Below are 20,146 nucleotides of genomic sequence, written 5' to 3' on the forward strand. Positions count from 1 at the left end.
TATGGAGCTCATTGCATATAAAATCAGGTAACGATGATATTGCATAAGCTGGGACTGTTATGACAGGACTGGCAGATGCTTTGCAAAAGAGCCAAACAAAATACCAATTAGGTACCCTGTTGTTGAGGCACAGTAACAGAACCAGATTCTTTCCGTGAAAGGACTGAGCCTTAAGCCTGACAATGCCCTAAAATGGTTACTTTAATGATATACGTATATCATATCCATGGCCATACTCCACTTTCAAAAGGCCCCAATTTTGTTCAAAGTGATGCATTAGGTGTCCAAGGTAATGATCTTTCTGAAGTGCTGAGTGGATGACTCAGATTCAGTAGAAAATAAACCACACAAGGTTCACAAAATTGGCTGAACAACAATTTCTGCTAATGGAAGTTTTTGCTCTACTTCCCAATTACCTTCCCATTTTTTACACACTTCACCAAACTACAGAGGATTAGTTTGTACCAGGGACTTATTTTCTCCACATTAGATTTTTTTTTTAACCTTTTATTTTAGTACCGTGCCAGACATATAATCATAATATCATTATTGTCCAGCCCAAAAATAAAATAAATGACCTTTTTAAAAGATTTATGAGACTGTAGCTATACAACAAATTATCTTTAAAAAAATTCTTAATCAGTTAGAGGAGAATTTCAAATTGATCACAGACTAACACATTTGTTGCTAAAAACGAGGTTTCTTTCATTTCTGCCATATTTTATGTCCTGTCACAGGAAATGAATTTCAAGTGAATGACTGGGGAGTTGACGCTCTGCTTACAGGAACGTGCTGTGTTAGTCTACCAAGCTTAGCCGGCAATTGCGCTGATAGTCATTATAATCTTCTGCTTCCCAAGGATGTGTACAGCTAGGCAAGCGTTAATGGCAGATGCTACGCGACCTCCATTAGCTCAGTTATCTCCTCAGTTTCATGAAGCTGAACACAGAAACCAATTTGCTGCTGCTCCATGGATACAACTGTGAGTGGTAGGGGTTTTTATTATTTTGTTTCTTAGGCTTAATTACTGTCATACATTGGCATACAATACGCATCAACAAACAAACGGAATGTTTTAAATGTACGTTTGTATATATGTATGTACAGTGGTGTGAAAAAGTGTTTGCCCCCTTCCTGATTTCTTATTTTGTCACACTTAAATGTTTCAGATCATCAAACAAATTGAAATATTATTCAAAGACAACACAAGTAAACACAAAATGTAGTTTTTAAATGAAGGTTTTTATTATTAAGGAAGAAAAAAAATCCAAACCTACATGGCCCTGTGTGAAAAAGTGATTGCCCTCTAAACCTCATAACTGGTTGGGCCACCCTTAGCAGCAACAACTGCAATCAAGCGTTTGCGATAACTTGCAATGAGTCTCTTACAGCGCTGTGGAGGAATTTTGGCCCACTCATCTTTGCAGAATTGTTGTAATTCAGCCACATTGGAGGGTTTTCGAGCATGAACCGCCTTTTTAAGGTCATGCCACAGCATCTCAATAGGATTCAGGTCAGGACTTTGACTAGGCCACTCCAAAGTCTTCATTTAGTTTTTCTTCAGCCATTCAGAGCTGGTGTGTTTTGGATCATTGTCCTGCTGCAGAACCCAAGTTCGTTTCAGCTTGAGGTCACGAACAGATGGCCGGACATTCACCTTCAGGATTTTTTGGTAGACAGCAGAATTCATGGTTCCATTTATTACAGCAAGTCTTCCAGGTCCTGAAGCAGCAAAACAGCCCCAGACCATCACACTACCACCACCATATTTTACTGTTGGTATGATGTTCTTTTTCAGAAATGCGGTGTTACTTTTACGCCAGATGTAATGGGACACACACCTTCCAAAAAGTTCAACTTTTGTCTCGTCAGACCACAGAGTATTTTCCCAAAAGTCTTGGGGATCATCAAGATGTTTTCTTGCAAAATTGAGACGAGCCTTAATGTTCTTTTTGCTCAGCAGTGGTTTTCGTCTTTTTGCCCAGTCTCTTTCTTATGGTGGAGTCATGAACACTGACCTTAACTGAGGCAAATGAGGCCTGCAGTTCTTTGGATGTTGTTGTGGGGTCTTTTGTGACCTCTTGGATGAGTCGTCGCTGTGGTCTTGGGGTAATTTTGGTCGGCCGGCCACTCCTGGGACTCCACTGTTCCATGTTTTCGCCATTTGTGGATAATGGCTCTCACTGTGGTTCGCTGGAGTCCCAAAGCTTTAGAAATGGTTTTATAACCTTTTCCAGACTGATAGATCTCAATTACTTTCTTTCTCATTTGTTCCTGAATTTCTTTAGATCTCGGCATGATGTCTAGCTTTTGAGGATCATTTGGTCTACTTCACTTTGTCAGGCAGGTTCTATTTAAGTGATTTCTTGATTGAGAACAGGTGTGGCAGTAATCAGGCCTGGGTGTGGCTAGAGAAATTGAACTCAGGTTTGATAAACCACAGTTAAGTTATGTTTTAACAGGGGGGGGCAATCACTTTTTCACACAGGGCCATGTAGGTTTGGATTTTTTTTCTCCCATAATAATAAAAACCTTCATTTAAAAACTGCATTTTGTGTTTACTTGTGTTGTCTTTGAATAATATTTAAATTTGTTTGATGATCTGAAACATTTAAGTGTGACAAAATAAGAAATCAGGAAGGGGGCAAACACTTTTTCACACCACTGTATGTACGTACGTATGTATGCACATATGTATCTTAATGCCCAACAATGACATTGTGGCAGGGCTAAGCCTGGCAGAGAGAATTGGGAAAATCTTAGGCCATGCCTACTTGTTAAGTAGGCATGCACACTCACAGTGGTTTTGTGTTTCATTTCACACTCCTGCCTTGGGAGATCTGCCGGGTGGTGGTAAATTTGCATATATTCTTTCGTTTTTCCACAGTAGCTACTTGTTGTTTGCACAACTACCACCAGGTGGCAAATGTGAGCCCTCTAATCCATCACTGTCTGAAATACAACTACCACCAGTAGGGGACAGCAGAGTGTCCTATTTCTAATATAGGCCTAGGTTTCACAGTCCATGAGCTCATCCAAAACTAGCCTACTATCTAAAAATACAGTAAACTAGATATATTCATAAATATTTGCTTTACAGATAAGAGGCTGATAAGCATCTAAACTGCTGTTTAGATGCTTTTAACAATATTGCATCGCTATTTTGCGGTTTTATCACATTACAGTTTTTTGTGTGATATAAATATGAACGCAGCAATAATTTGAGATTTTTAAAGTCAGTGTGAAGTATCAAATAACTTTTATTACTTTGTCATATGTTATGCACATTTCCATTTTTTGGGGAAGTTTCTACTGCAGGTTGCAGAAGAACAATGCAGCTTCTGATTCTGCACTGTCACTCATCATTTAAAAAAGACCCAAGAGAAGCACAGCCACTCTGTCAATTGACCTACTGGCCTCATCAAGGCTTTCAATTTGATGCAAAGGGGACTCACCAAATGACTAACCAAAATACACTGCCCCCAATGCTGACATTTTGTTCATCCTACAATGAGATGAAAAGCATACAGAGTCTTTATAGGAAGCTTTCTAGATCTTCTAATCAAAGGAATCTGTGAGGCATCCCACCCCCTCCCTCCCACCCAAAAAAAAGCCTTTTTCCGTTTTCTCCTTTTCATTCCCCTCTGGGAAGACAATGACGGCAGTGTCAGCTCAAGGCATTTTGCTGCCATGTTCTTACAGTACATGAATATTAGCCCTTAGATTGTAACTGAACATCAAAGTATTTGATTGCTTTTCTGACCTTTACATGGAAATTCATTGATGCACTTTATATTGATTTGTTATAACCAGAATCTATTAGTCCAATTAACAGTGGTTGACATGGATCCAGAATGTGAGGTAATGGTACTACAATGCAAAAGTAAAAACAACAATTACAGAAAATATGGGATCACAGCATACACCATAAAGAAGACAGTCCATTTCAAAATGTTGGTTTTTGTAATTAATTACTTGAGAGCTTAGAGTATGCAACTACCCTTTCTTTTTATGATTGCCCTGCGTTAGTCAGAACCTTGCTTCATTTTTGGATATGCAACTTCCCGCCCTATCTATTATAATTAGATCTGTCAAAATACAGTGCAGTCCATAAGTATTCGGGCAGTGGTATAATGTATGTTTTTTTGCCTGTACTCTGTACTCCAGCACATTGGATTTGAAATTAAACTATTTTCAGCCTTAAATCAACTGAAGTTTCAACTTCATTTTACACTGATAGAGTACCTGTGATTAACACTGAACATTTTATTGTGTGGTTCCAATGTCAAACAAATAAATGAATACAATTACTGTGCAGGGCAGCACGGGTGGTGCAGTGGGTAGCACCGCCGCCTCACTGCAAGGAGGTCCTGGGTTCGAATCCCGGTCGGCTGGGGCCTCTCTGTGTGGAGTTTACATGTTCTCCCCGTGTTTGCATGGGTTTCCTCCCACAGTCCAAAGACATGCAGGTTAGGCTGATTGGAGAGTCTAAATTGCCTGTATCCATTGAAGATGGCGAGCATACGCACTTCCAGTTTAGTAAGGTGCTGGGCTGAAAAGCGCATCAATGTAAAGAAGGAAGACCACACACTGACCTGCCTTACACAGCTTTAATAAAGACAACTTTTCCATCCCGGGGATCTTCGTCAGGTCTAAACAGATAATGTCCTATTACACCCATACATATACATGTTGCTAACAATCTGATCACACACCCACTCAAGGCGAAGACTTGATTGTTCAACGCTGGTATATAGGAAGAAAATAAGAAAATAATATGTACAGGTTAGAAACAGGGGCAGCATGGATGGTGCAGTGGGTAGCACTCATAGCAAGGAGGTCCTGGGTTCGAATCCCGGGCGGCCAGGGCCTCTCTGTGTGGAGTTTGCATGTTCTCCCCGTGTTCGCGTGGGTTTCCTCTGGGTACTCCGGTTTCTCCCACAGTCCAAAGACATGCAGGTTAGGCTAATTGGAGAGTCTAAATTGCCCGTAGGTATCAGTGTGTGAGTGAATGGTGTGTGTGCCCTGCGATGGACTGGCGACCTGTCCAGGGTGTATTCCTGCCTTTCGCCCAATGTATGCTGGGATAGGCTCCAGCCCCCCTGCGACCGTGTTCAGGATAAGCGGGTTAGGATAATGAATGAATGAATGAATTACTGTGCACTTCTCATAGAATATCCATAGACTTGATTTAAACTGATCAAATGAAACTGCTTTTCAGGCTTTGACTGATTTTCCTAGTGATTGGTATATCAGGTAAACCCCGGAGGAGATGGGCGCATAAGCCACTGCTACCTGTAATAGCAACACCACAGGGCTGTAAAAATGGCATGCTCTCTTGTAAGGAGAGCAGAAAAGACTGCTATCTGCTCACAGGTTCACCTAGATAGAGGCCAGGAGAGGTCCAAAAGGAAACTAACAGCTCAGTTGTGTAAGAAATGGAATAAGAATCAAAAGCAATGTCCATGTGCCCTCCACTCTGTAGGGGATCCATTGTTAATGGGCCCCACTTTGTAAAGGAGGCAGTGTTAGTGAGCCCTCCACTGTCAGGGAAGGATTTTTAAGGGCTCTGCATTTTGTAGGGGAGGCACATTTTAATGGCCCCTCCCTCTGACACTGCTACTTTCTTTCAATGCTTACAAGAGCTCATAGGAAATAAAGCCTTCATTCAAATTAGCACGTATATAGCAAAAATCAAACAGAAGGGGGGATGCAAAGCAAAAGAGCCTCACAAGGGAAAAATGTGTATTGTTACAGATCTGGAAAATGCAATATAGAGAATACATTTACAATGGTAATAGAAGCCGGCCAGCATTCAATGTGAAAGTGAAGTGAGTCCAGCAGTCAGAAATACCTAATAAAATGCTTACTGAGTGTATTTGTGTGTCTTTTGGATCACAGCATGGCAGTCCAACATTGCTGTTATATATGGTCCCCAGTGTTGGTTTTTATTATGGATTGTTGACGGACATTGGTTTATCATTCCAGTTCCTCAATAATGTCCATCTGCACCAGCAGCACTGTATATATTTTTTAAATAGACAAATATTGCTTAAATGTATTGTATTACAGCCTGCATATCTGTTTGTGGGCGGCACGGATGGTGCAGTGGGTAGCACTGCCGCCTCACAGCAAGGAGGTCCTGGGTTCGAATCCCCGTCGGCCGGGGCCTCTCTGTGCGGAGTTTGCATGTTCTCCCCGTGTCTGCGTGGGTTTCCTCCGGGTACTCCGGTTTCCTCCCACAGTCCAAAGACATGCATGTTAGGCTGATTGGAGAGTCTAAATTGCCCGTAGGTATGAGTGTGTGAGTGAATGGTGTGTGTGCCCTGCGATGGACTGGCGACCTGTCCAGGGTGTATTCCTGCCTTTCGCCCAATGTATGCTGGGATAGGCTCCAGCCCCCCTGCGACCCTGATCAGGATAAGCGGGTTCAGATAATGGATGGATGGATGGATATCTGTTTGTGGTTACAGGATTATTGTACTTCTAGCTTACCTCTGTGCTTGATATTTCTTAGACCCTTGTGAACAGCACAACAGAAAAATTCAGACAAAATTAATTTCCTCACTTTTCCCTTTGATCAAATCAATTGTCTGTCCTTGAGAATGCATTAATCCCACTTTGCTGATGTAAACTCTACGAATTTTCTGCAATAGCTCCATATAATTCTGCATTCTCCCATTAAAATTCACCACTGACAGAGGCTTTCCGTTTCAATTTTAAAAGGAACATTCCAAATACTCCTGAGTTACAATTTCCACCTGCTTTTCTGTTTGGAAATGTCTGATGCGCACCGTATCGATGTATCTAGCATATCCTCAGCCCCTCAGGGTTTGATATTCCTGATGTTGAATATGACTTCTTCACTATGGAAATAGGTTATTTCATCTTAGAACTTACATTTTCATTTGATTACAGGAGGAGCTTGGAGTATTAATGCTTTTTATTCCGCCAAACATGAAACAATTGAAGTAGCATTTTCATATATATTTGAATTTCATCGAGAAATGTACATATCCTGATTATATATCGCCCTGTGAAAGCATACTTATAAATGTAATATAAAACGCAAATTCATACAAAAACCCATCACGTATTTGTTTACTTCCAGGCCAAAATAAAATTACACACGCTATAATAGAGGTGCAAAGGCAGTCATAAGAAAATGTGCAATTGCTTTATTCTATATTGCTGTCAGCAAATGTTCCCAGCCTACATTTTAAAATTAAATGAAAAAGAGTTCTGCTAAAGCACTGTGTTTCGGTGGTGTGACACTCCCTATGATCGAGTATTGAATAATGGTCATTCCAGGGCTGACTGTGACCTGTGGCCCGCCAGGATGGCACACAATTTGCCATAGCACAATACAGAGAGTGAGGCTTTAGTCATTGCATCTGCTGCTCAATCAAGCACCAACAATCTGCCTCACTCCACTGTGCATGTTCCGTAGTTGTCCACAAAATTGCCCTGGAGATTATCTTGGGAACTAGAGTCTGAAAAGAAACAGGGCAGGATTATTTTTGTATGTGTTGTTCAGTGATGAGACATGAATATGACTGGGATTGTCATTTTCAATGCTTAAGGACAAAGCCATGTTCTTTCTTTGTTGTAGTTTATTAAATGGGTATATCTCCTATAAATATTTCAAATCATATGGTCATATTATGTTGATGTTAATGTGTCAAATGTGTTCCTTCGTGTGTATATGTATTTAACACACATTCAGTAATTAGTCTGAAATTTAAACAATAATTTTTTTCCCTTCGTAAGCTCATTGCAATACTTGGCATCTGATCATTTTCAGCACAGGCTTTTCAGCTCAATCTAAATAACAATTTAAAAGAGGGTAGGCTTCTGCAGTCATAGCATAACTGAAGCAGAACAACAGCAGATATCGTAATAGGCAGTAATTAATTTCAGCATGGTTCCATAACATCCACAGCCAATAGTGACAGTTCTCAATAAATAGTGCTAAAGAATTAAGGACCACCATACTGAAAACAACTAGAAAAAAAAAATATATATTATATATATATATATATACAGTACATGAACATCTATTCCAAATTGTGGACAAAATGGGGGGAAGCATTTCAAATAGTAAAACATCAGTCAGTAATTACATCAATTAAATATCTGTAATCAATGCTACTTAGTGAAGATGAGGCTAAAAGTTTCACACAATCTCCTCATTCTTGTTATCGGTGAAACAGTGTTGAAGTGCCAAGGAAGTATTCTAGCTTGTCTTTGAGAAGTACCTTGAAAATTAAATAAATAAATAAAAATCCCTCTTGATATTAGTGTTTGTCAAACAGCTGGAAATGAGTGTAAGGGTTATTTGCTCTGCTATTTAAGATTTATAGTTATGATTTTGGTGAGGCATCCCAAGTATCATAGCAAATAATTGTTCCATATGCTGCTTATAATTATGAGCATTTAAGAGATGAATTAAGAGTGCTGAGACACTGAAAGGAAATAGAAGAGAATCATACTCTTTTGAGAGCCATCAACAGTTAAGACAGTTAAGTTCTTCCTCTACATAAAGAGCAGGTAAAATAAACATGTTTGCCTGCTATATTCAGTAATGTGCATTTGGCCACTTTAAGGGCAAATTCAATAAATAAGATGTTTTATCTTTTGGAGATTCAATAAAACCAACCTTATGCTCATAAATGTTTATAAAGGTCAGCCTTAATAGAACACAAAACAGGAAGAGGATTGTGGCCTGAAATCTGTGGTATCTGGGCTGGAGGCAGGAGCCTTTTTAAAGGGCAAATGCTCTTCTGTCTTATGAATGTGTTTGCTTGTATCAAACTTTACAACCCCCACTGAAGTTAATAAGAAATAACATGCAGGCAGTCGACAGAGGGGTGGTAGTTGCATTACCCTCCTAGGATGCAATATTATTGTCCATCCATCCATTATCTAACCCGCTTATTCCTGGTGAGGGTCACGGAGGGGGGAGGGGTGGCTGGAGCCTATCCCAGCAGGCATTGGGCGAGAGGCAGGAATACACCCTGGACATGTCGCCAATCTAGGCAACACTATTGTAATAAATGAAATTTACCAACCTAGTGTGTACAGGTTGATTAATGCACCTGGTCATAATTAACACACCACTTTTATGTGCAGTGGTAATGAGGAAGTTATTAAAGCCAGGCGAGGGGAAAACATTGATTTGTTTGTTGCTGCAATGCTCCTTTGTTGGACAAGATTCAACCCGCTCTGAGAGTTTCGTGATTGTTTCCTGGGAAGGAGTTGGCCAATTCGGATTCAGTTGCACAGTTTACTAATTGACAAACATTGACTTCCTGTGAAACTGAGCCGATATGGGGAGTGGTGGGTGTGCTTATGGGTGGACTGCACTATGCCATCAGGCTTGAAGGGTCCAGGCAAATTATACGCAATTCAGTTAAGTGTTCTTCATCGCTTGCCCTTGAGACACTGTCTTGCCCTTTCTGTGCACCCAACCCTCATGCTGACAGTGGCTCACTGCCCCTCAGAGGTATCCTTTCATTATTCTGTATTGTGGCATTTTATGGTGTGTTCTGACTTAACTGGTGTGTATTGACTTGCACTTAACTCTCTGGTGCGCAATTTGGTGTGCACGCTCAGGCGAGTGTGCCTGTACCGTATATGCTCACACACTCGCATTTACCAATGTACAGTGTTGGTGTCCGCAGCATCGTTCACCCTGGCTATCAGCCTATTTCGTAGATGAAGCCATGTGTGAAAATTATTGCCACAGGTAGTTTTTTGGCTACTTAGTACACCACAGATGCAACCAGTCAGAGTCTACATCCATATGAAAAGCATATCAGACACTGGAAAAGTGTGCTTTCTCCTGTACGCCTACTTATTCATGCGATTATGAAATCATCCAATTGTGTGGCAGCACTGCAATGCATAAAATCATTCAGATACGGGTCAGGAGCCTCAGTTAATGTTCACATCAACCATCAGAATGAGGAAAACATTTTGTCAGATCTCAGTGATTTCGACCGTGGCGTGATTGTTGGTGCCAGATGGGCTGGTTTGGTTTAGAATGTTGCGAGGGGAAAAGCATCCAGTGAGTGGCCATTCTGCGCATGGAAGCGCATTGTTGATGAGAGAGGTCAACAGAGAATGGCTAGAGAGGAAGTTTGAGCAGACAGAAAGGCTAAGGTAACTCAGATAACCACTCTGTTAACAATTGTGGTGAGCAGAAAAGCATCTCAGAATGCACAGTGCAATGTCGAACCTTGAGGCGGATGGGCTACAACAGCAGAAGAACACGTCAGGTTCCACTTCTGTCAGCCAAGAACAAAAAGCTGAGGCTGCAGTGGGCACAGGCACACCAACAGCTCAGGAAAAACATAGCCTGGTCTGATGAATCTCGATTTCTGCTGAGGCATATCATACTGATGGTAGGGTCAGTATTTGGAGCCAACAGCATGAATCCATGGACCCAACCTGCCTGGTGTCAACAGTCCAGACTGGCGGTGGTGTAATGGTGGGCATGTTTTCCTGGCACAATTTGGGCCTGTTAATACCAATCATCACTTGAATGCCACAGCCTATCTAAGCATTGTTGCTGACCATGTGCATCCCTCCATGGCCATAATGTACCCATCTTCTCATGGCTACTTCAAGCATGATAATGCACAATGACACAAAGCAAAAGTAATTTCAAACTGGTTTCATCAACATGACAATGGTGTTGAATCCAATAGAACACCTTTGAGATGTGGTAGAACAGGAGATTCGCAGCATGAATATGCAGCTGACAAATCTGCAGAAATTGTGTGATGTAATCATGTCAACAAAATCTCAAAAGAATGCCTTCATGCCAAGAAGAATTGAGGCTGTTTTGAGAGCAAGGGAGGCCCTACCAAGTATTAGTATAGTATTCCTAATAAAGTGCTCAGTGACTGCATATATGGACCTCAGCTAAATACAATATGAAACTGTGAAGCAAAAAAAACACTTGATATCACAGGAAAACACAAATTAGGTCAGGTATTTTCCTGTATATACACCAAGTATATAATTATCTTTTGCAGCATCTCATCCACAATCTTCATTGACATGTAAAGTATAACATGGTTGTTGAAAAGTCAAGCTACAAAAGTATTATAATGAGTCATAAAGGCAGTGAAGTAGAAAAGAGCTTGTGTTATGTTATGCCCCATCAGATTGCTTCTGTGAAACCTGTCTGAATCAATTTGGGGGTTATTTCATTAAGTTTAAAACCTTCATCAGTAATAAAAATTAACCACCTGAAATGATCTTGATAAATTATGTAATTATATCATCACTAAGTTTTGGATTCACATCATGAAAACCGGCAATTATGCTATGTTTGTTGTTGGCTATGAATTTGCAACCTGCTGTCACTTTGGATAAATGATACACAATGATCATAGTTAAGGATGGTGTTTGTCACTGAAAATATTGGCTGAAGTCATGGAGCAGTCATGGCAAAGTAGAAAAACGCAGAAAATTGAAAAGCTGCAGAGATCAATGTTTTCAAACAATAACTTATTAAATGAACTAATAGATTTCACAGTAATAGGCACAAAAGTGACCACTGCTTGAAATTTAAAATAAAATAAGCAGACAGATGCTGCTAGGGAAAATAAAATGCATTAGACTGCTGCATTTGATTACTATGGTCTATCTTGGAAAGAAAGATCATGCTTTTTTGCCTTTGATTTTACAGGTCACTGTTAGAAACAGATCATGCTCAAACTGCATTGGGACATGTCCTGTTGCATAAAATAATAACATGTTAACATGTGTCCATGTGTCTTTCTATAAAGATTGTTTTGATACAACATGTTGTGAGGTTTGAGTCTTTGATGGAGTGCCTATCTCTAACAAGGTTACCGTACCAGGACAAAGAGCACTCCATATCAACCCTTTTGATGGGGGCAATCAAACATCTGTTTGGAACAACTGACAAGTAGATCCCAGTGTATCTGTATACATTCTCACGCTATGTTTCTCCCAGCCTTCAGTAATAAACTTGGCTAAAATTCTTAGGCCAGTGCAAATCATACAAAATTGCTAAAAATAGGGAAAGACACAGAAGTGCTAAAAAATAGAGTGGAATCTGTAACTGCTGTGACTTCTGTGACAAACACAAACACCCAGCCATTATCAAAATAGTTTTGATCATTGCAATGGCAGACATTGACAAGTATTTTGATACACAGTAAGTCCATTTTCTATGCTTAAAATTTCTTCTCTTTGTGACAGAGACCAATAATTCTCACAAGTTTAGAAAAAAGAAAGGTGTTACAAGTCACCCCCTGAAGACACAAGGATTTTTTTTTGTTTAAAGGCCCAGTCTTGCGCATTAAAATTTGGAGATGGATTAATTACCATGGCTGTCTTCCATGCTTGGACCCAGGCAGTCACCATGGGACTGAGAGTACACTCTGTCTCCTGCTGTGGACTCCATCTGCTAGTCACTGGCCACAGTAGTGTGTCACACCAACAAGCAAAATGAGGATGCCATGTATTTGTCATCTGCGCCCGCCCCCCCCCCCCCCCCCAACCCCCCCCCTCCATGGATATCAGCACTTCCATAAAATACCCAACCGATAAATATCTGCTTTTATAGTCAGTGCTTTCTTTTACATGGATTCACAGTACTGGAATGCTGATGAAAGAAATGTTTTTATGTCCTTCCTGGAGAAGCCAAAGAATATCTCGATTGAATTGAATGCATTTCTTACATTTCTATGTGATCTCCCCCCTCCCACGCACATACAAAAGACCCTCCGGTCGTTCTGCTTTCTAGGTTATGCTGGGAATAAGATCAGTGAATGACAGTGTGACAAATGATGCATATGTAGACCTTAATCTTGAGAGACTGGAAATGGTTTCAGCTGTGCCATTAAACACTGAGGGCAGTGTCATGGAAAAGACGCAAATGAATCTACTCGCCTGTGCTGGGATGAAAAAGGAAACACCTCAGGTGTTTTTAGACCTAGGATTATATCCCACTCAGTGTAAATAAACAACACCAAGTGCTGGCATGAGGAATACGAACAATATAACGCAATGAAAATGATCCCCTGGAGCAGAGGGAAAACATGCCTCTCAGATAAAAAATACACATACCATCCCACAAGTCACTGTGAAGAAATACATGGCATGATAAAACACAGCTGAACTGAGTTAAACCTGTTTGGTTGTATAATATGGAGGAAACAGCCTCTGGAGAATTATTATTTTGTTTTATTGTGACAATATACAATTGCTAGTTATAGACATAGAACATCATTTGTTTTGTGCTGTGAACTGCAGATGTGTTCAACTGAGTTCAGGTTTGTTTTCAAAATGTTCTGCAAATAAATAGTTAAGACTTGTGTTATAATACTTAAGCTGTTTCTTCAGCCTTGACCTTGTTAAACAAAACAGGACCAAAGGCCTTCCGGAATTCAAGTTAAATTAAGCTTGGATTGTATTTTTTGCACCAGATCTCCATAAATATTTTCATGTTTGCATGAAGACACAGTACTGTATTGACTCACTGAATTGCTTTCCAGGAACTGGGATTGAAAGTAACTGCATTTGGTCTATTAGAGCACTATTAATATTTGTCATGCTTTTAAGTGTTTCCTTAAATATATTATTTGAATATGTATGAACAGGTATAATATACTGTATCATTATTTTCTTTGTCTGGAGATATGTGATGGGACATGGTTAAAATCTAATAGCAAGTTTTTATCTATTTCTTGTGACTTGGCTCTGAAACAAATTTATTCATAGCACCAATATGTGTGACTCAGGCAAAAACTGCAGTGGCTAATTTTAAAAATGTAACAGATGGTTATTCCACAACCTGTGAAGGAACCATGTGCTTGCTTATTACTGAAATCCTGAAGCTTTCCTTGCTATCTTTTATGCATCAATTTCAATTACTTGTATGCACAATATGGCTAGGCTTCCCTCATTATGTTGTAAATATTAAAATGGCATATTGTCTATGAATTACTGTTGACAGAAGTAATAGACTGCAACAAACAGCAAATTCAGTTTGCTTTTGTTTGTCATGCTATAAACACTGAATGAATTAGTGTCGATTCCAAATGGCAATTGCATTCTGTAGTACTGCATAGTATCCTGCATCTGATTAATATTATTTCATTCACTTTTGTATTGGATGATTCACTTTTATGCTAATAATCACATTCCCATGGTTGCATGGATGATTCAGGAATTTCATTATAATATACATTTATATCTGTACTAAATAAAGCTACAGCATCTTAAAATAGGTTATACAAAAGTTTTAATGCTTTCAAACAGTATATCCTGTATATATTAGTGAATGAAAATTGCATTGTTAAAAACGGAATGAATGCCAAAAAGCCCCACAATGGCTCAGAAGGGGTTAAGAGCAAGATAGACTGCTCAGTAATCTTGGTAGTAAACACATCATGGTATGTCCTGGTTATGTCTTCATATATACTCTGATATTACATATTACTGCAGACTATATGAGGGTTAGTTGAACCATAATAAAGTCTGTAAAACCATAGAGGGTATATCTTTGTCTCATCACTGTACCACAGCCCTTCATCTTTTATTGTTGATATGTGGCAAAACACGTATTGAACCCAAGAGGCTACATCTGGCTATTTGTTGTGAAAATAAATTGGAATACAATATAATAATACAGAAACATAGGACATAGGGTGAGTTAGGATTAGGGATTTTAATTAAGTAAATATTGTTCTTTATTTGCTATGCTTGGCAGGTTGTAAAACTCTCTCCGTACATATCTGCTGGGTGGGCAGAATCTGGGGTCATGAGCCATAAGCTGCCTTTTATAAATTCAGCAGCCATTTGGTTAGGGCAGGGATCTCAAACTGAAAATCCTGGAGGACTGCTGTGCCTGCTGGTTTTTGATGTGTTCTTGCACTTAAGTGCTTAATTTAAGTCATTGGCTGTCTAAAGAGTCTGCACACTTTGTTTCCAAGGCTTACAGTGGGGTGCCAAAATTTGGCCACACATAATTAAAATGTCTGTTGCAATGAATCTGTACGTGATCGAGAGCAAACCTGAACTCAGAATGGTATAAAGTTAAACATGAGACTTTTCCGCAAATTTTAAAGCGAGATTGCTTTTTATTTTCATTTTCTACTGTTCATAAATTATACAAAAAGGAAGAGGGCCCTGCGCAAAAGTTTGGGAACCCTTTTGGATTATTCTTTTGGATTGTTACTTTTTAAAAAGATGAATACTAAGGTCCAGACCCAGGTGATTTACTTGTTAGGTCTTCAATGATACCAGGACTTAACTTTTAATTCTGAAGTAACTCCATGCCTTCTGAAGTATCCAACTGCAGTGGCTGGCTGTTCTGTCTGGTTTTAACAACCATGGGCTCCTAAACAGTTCCTCAATTCCACCAGGAAGGACAAGGTTACAAAAACTCTCTCAATGTTTCAAACAACCTATTTCCACTGTCTGAAACATTATTAGAAAATGGAAGACAGATGGAACAGTTGAAGTCAAGGCAAGGTCTGGAAGACCAAGAAAGATTTCTGATAGAATGGCTCGAGACCTGGTGAGAAATGTTCAGAAGAACCCACATATCACTGCAAAAGAGCTGCAAAAAAGAACAGGAAACACAGGTCTAGCTGTTCACAGGAAAACAATACAACATGTTTTAAACAATGAAAACCTACATGACAGAGTTGCCAGAACGAAAGACCTCAACACAAAATTAAGCGTCTGAAGTATGCAAACGAAAACATTGAAAAGCCTGAAGCATTTGGAACAAGGTGCTTTGGACTGACAGAACCAAAATTTAACTTTTTGGCTGCCACCAAAGAAAGTATGTTTGGAGAAAAAAGGGTGAAGCCTTTGTAGAGAAGAACACTTTGCCAACGATGAAGCATGGAGGTGGATCCATTATGCTGTTTGTAAAATTGTGGTTTCTAAACTGTTCCTATGAAAGTACTAGAAATGCACTGCCAGTATCCGGCTTTGATTTTGGCAAGAAAAGAATGAAAGACTCAGTCACCCACACACAGATTATCCAGATTCCTGTGGGATGGCAGCATAGAGAGAGATTCGCTGTTTAATTAGGCCGAAATGTCTACTGCATATACACAATAAAACATTTTTCCTGTAGTTTAAGCATTAAACTGAACTAAGAAGGACTTATCTAATGTAGATAGGTAACAAAAATGTTTGATAAAACAATTGTGAAAATGGTTGCTGCAGCTATTTATTCCAGGTAGGTCTATCAGGGCCTGAGGATTTGCTCTTAAGGACTTTGGGACATGTTATTGACTATTTCACTCGGTTGTCTCTCTGGATTTAGAAATTCTTGTAAAATGTGGCATCATTAATTCCAAGTTTCAGAAGTCTTTGGCAATGACATTGTGTGCATTGATTTTTGTGTACCATCCTTCATAAGCACTACATAAACACATAAAGTGTTTATGTTAATAACTAACATAAGGATCTTGTGCCAGTTCACATGGCATGTCATGGTAATGTCACTTGCTGCAACAATGTTGACAAAACACACCATATGCCTATTTGAGGTCATTGACATAAGTGCTTATGTCGCGCTTATGAATGTGCTATGTATGTGCTTATGACGGAGCTATATACGTAGCTCTTACATGTATGTAGGAGCCTTCAAATAGAGTGTTACCGAAAGTTACCCAGTCTGACGGAAATTCAAGGGCTCATTCTACAGATTCATTATAGTTACATGTAAAGTCTAAGTGATTAATGTTCTTTTTTTTTTTACAAAATATGTTAAATTCTGCATTCTTTCTGACAATGTTTGGTGATATTTAAAACTGTACTAATCGGTTCATATCTGCGTTATTGGCACTATCAGAACCATATCGCACATTTATATAATTATGATGACAAAACATGTGAGGAAGAGCTGCTCTGGTCTTGGTCTCTCCTGAGGCAGAGGCGAAGCAGCATGCGAAGGAGCTGCTTCCTCTCTTCCCCTTGTGTAGGGAAGCAGCCCCTTCTCCCCTCCTTCAGACCGTACCACGCTCCCTTTGCATCCACGGACATCATACGATTGTATCTCTATATCAATGTCCGCTGTGTGACAGCTACCGCCTCCACCACCGCCTCATCCTCGGAGGAAGGGGTTAGTTCACACCTTTCCTCGGATGAAGGCACCAGAGGAGGCTGAGTCACAGCTTCCTTGCTTTTCTCACCTTTTCCCTTTGCCTCTCCCTGCTTCATCCTCCCGTTCTGCTGCTCTCAGCCGTCTGGCCACCTCCTCCTCCACAGGGGTGTAATGAGGGCTACTTTTGTCCTGTTGTCACAAGGACAACCAACAAATTTATCTTATGGCTACGCTGCCGGGTGACAGCTCAGTCCCCGGACTCAAAGGTTAATCTGCCCCTGACTGCCCTTTACCTCCTATTGCACCTCCTCCTCATTCCACTTTTTTTTTTGACTCACAGCACCTCCCCTTAGGATTGAACCGGACCACTGGTAGGTATCAAATGTTTTTTTTTCTGTAACTCAATATTAATTTGCGAAGGTGAATATAGGGCAAATGCTTCTGGCCAACAAAACACAGCAATTTCGACTAAAAATGGGAACATTAAGCGGAAATTTTATCACCACAAACCACATAAATGAAAGCTAAAAAGGCCAAACCGGTCTTGACACTGGTGTATCCAGCTCACCTTCTCCTCTATTATTCTTACAAATTGCAGAAACAAACTAAACAGCTTACACACTATCATGAAAGTCTAATACATTTTCAAAATGTAAAATGTATTTGATTTGATTACTCTTTTCAAACTCTAGAATACTTCCAATATTGATAAGCCAGAATATGGAAATAATGTGTACATTTATGCGAACCAGACCTGAACTTACTGACAGATATATCAAACATATATTAAATTCATTTTTCAGTCAGTCTCTGATACTTATAATATAATAAAGGAGTCATCTTCTCTGAACTGGTTTTATTTGTGGTTGTATATTAAAACTAATCCAATATATTACTGTCATACTGTTCCAAACCATCCTCAGTATGCAGCCCAGTGAAAAAATGTGATACATATTTTCTACAATAGAATAAGAACGAGGCTAAAACTCTGTAAAGATGACATCGGGTGGCTACAGTTCAATATTATACAGGGCGGCCGGTAGCATAGTGGTTAAGGTAAATGACTGGGACACGCAAGGTCGGTGGTTCTAATCCACAATAAGATCCGCACAGCCGTTGGGCCCTTGAGCAAGGCCCTTAACCATGCATTGCTCCAGGAGAGGACTGTCTCCTGCTTAGTCTAATCAACTGTATGTCGCTCTGCATAAGAGCGTCTGCCGAATGCCAGTAATGGAATAGATGGTCTGTACATTGGATCCTATTGCACAACACAGTTTAAAGAATGGGATGCTTATGCATGTGTAACACAACAGACCCCACTAGTGAAAAGTATCTATGATATGCTGTATTCTGTAAAGCAGGCCCTCTGATACATTTACAGTAGTTTATAGTATTTTTTGTGCATATACACCAATACACCGAGGGTGGCAATAACTCTGGAGCCCAGTGTGTATATATATCAATCATGCATATGGGTTGGTGCGATTTGTTTATTTTATGACGTGTTTCATTGCCATATGTTCCTGCTCACTGGTACATGTTTTGGCGTAATAGAAGTAATGTGAAGGTTAATCAGTCCAATAAATATGCCAATAGAATTGATATATGTGCCAGCAAATGACACATTTGCCACCCAATAAACATGTGAACACACAAATCCGTTTTCCAACACACCAAGGCATATGCCTTTCAATATAATAGATTTGCAAGCCAAATTATAGGCTACATACCCACATGAAAATCGATAGTTTATATATCCCCGAAAGCAAGTGCCTAGCCAAATCAAGCTAATATGTAAGCATGAACACCACCCTAATTTTTTTGTTGTGAAGTACAATCCAACCCAAAGGAATTTAAATTCATTTTAAATTAGTTTAACTAATACATGCATTAATTAAATGCATTAAAATATGAACTGGGCGTACAAGAATGTAACTGGACCTTCAAGATTCAATCAAGGATATGCTCCAACCCAATTAACTAATTTGAACTAAAATGTGCAAAGGGAAATTTTAAGCAATGTGTCAATTACATTTTGACTCAGAAGGTTGGTGGTTCAAGCTCCTGTGTAGCCACTATATTACATTATTGGCATTTGGCAGACGCTCTTATGCAGAGCGACATACAGTTGATTAGACTAAGCAGGAGACAATCCTCCCCTGGTGCAATGCAGGGTTAAGGGCCTTGCTCAAGGGCCCAAAGGCTGTGTGGATCTTATTGTGGCTACACTGGGATTAGAACCACCGACCTTGCGTGTCACCGACCTACGCTACAGGCCGCCCCCATAAAATCTTGAGCAAGGCCCTTAATCCCATGTTGTTCCAAGGGGAATTGTCCCCCGCTTAGTCTAATCAACTGTAAGTTGCTTTGGATAAAAGCACCAAATAAATGACATGTAATGCAATGCAATAGATATGATAGAAATAAAAGCTGTAGAGAAATACAATACACATCTGTAAACAGCAAATACATGAGATAAAGCTAAGCTTTTCCTTTATTAATGTCTGTGCTGGACGTATAACCAATTAAGAGCTTCAATAGAGTAATCTAAAAGGATTGAAATTGGACCTGCAGTTAATAAGATGCTGAGGCCCAGTTTTAGGCAGTTATTCAACACTTAGACAATATGAGTAACTTTTGTTAGTGTAATGATAAAAATGAGAAATTAGAAAAATCTTTTCACATCTGTTTCAAATCCAAAATCTTACAAAACATTGTAATAACATTGTCAGTTTTGCCTTTATCATTGGCTTTGTAGCCCGAAGTACTGCCATATTTTTACATTCAGCGCCCTGCTTTTCAAAAAGTTGGGAACAGTCAGTGTGATCTGCTGCTGCCATTATATCTAGCTAACTTCTCTTCCTCCGTGACAATACAGAGCTGTGCAGCCAGCTTTCTCTCACACAGTTCCACACACGCACACACACACACACGCACACACACACACACACACACACACACACACACATTCCCTTCAATGCTGAAAGGTACAGTACTTGTTTTCCAATGGATGGCAATCATTTTGCTGCTATAGAA

General features: G+C 39.7%; 1 protein-coding gene across 1 annotated transcript in view; it reads left to right on the top strand.

The window, feature by feature from the left end:
• vtg3 (vitellogenin 3, phosvitinless) overlaps positions 1–17,173 on the top strand; it is a 55,861-nt gene extending 38,688 nt beyond the window's left edge. Inside the window, 1 exon segment of the mRNA XM_061238999.1 lies at positions 16,989–17,173. Coding sequence (XP_061094983.1) covers positions 16,989–17,173 — 185 coding nt within the window.
• Positions 17,174–20,146: the final 2,973 nt, after the last annotated feature.

The sequence above is a fragment of the Conger conger genome, chromosome 4 (assembly GCF_963514075.1).
Source record: "Conger conger chromosome 4, fConCon1.1, whole genome shotgun sequence".
Classification (NCBI taxonomy): domain Eukaryota; kingdom Metazoa; phylum Chordata; class Actinopteri; order Anguilliformes; family Congridae; genus Conger; species Conger conger.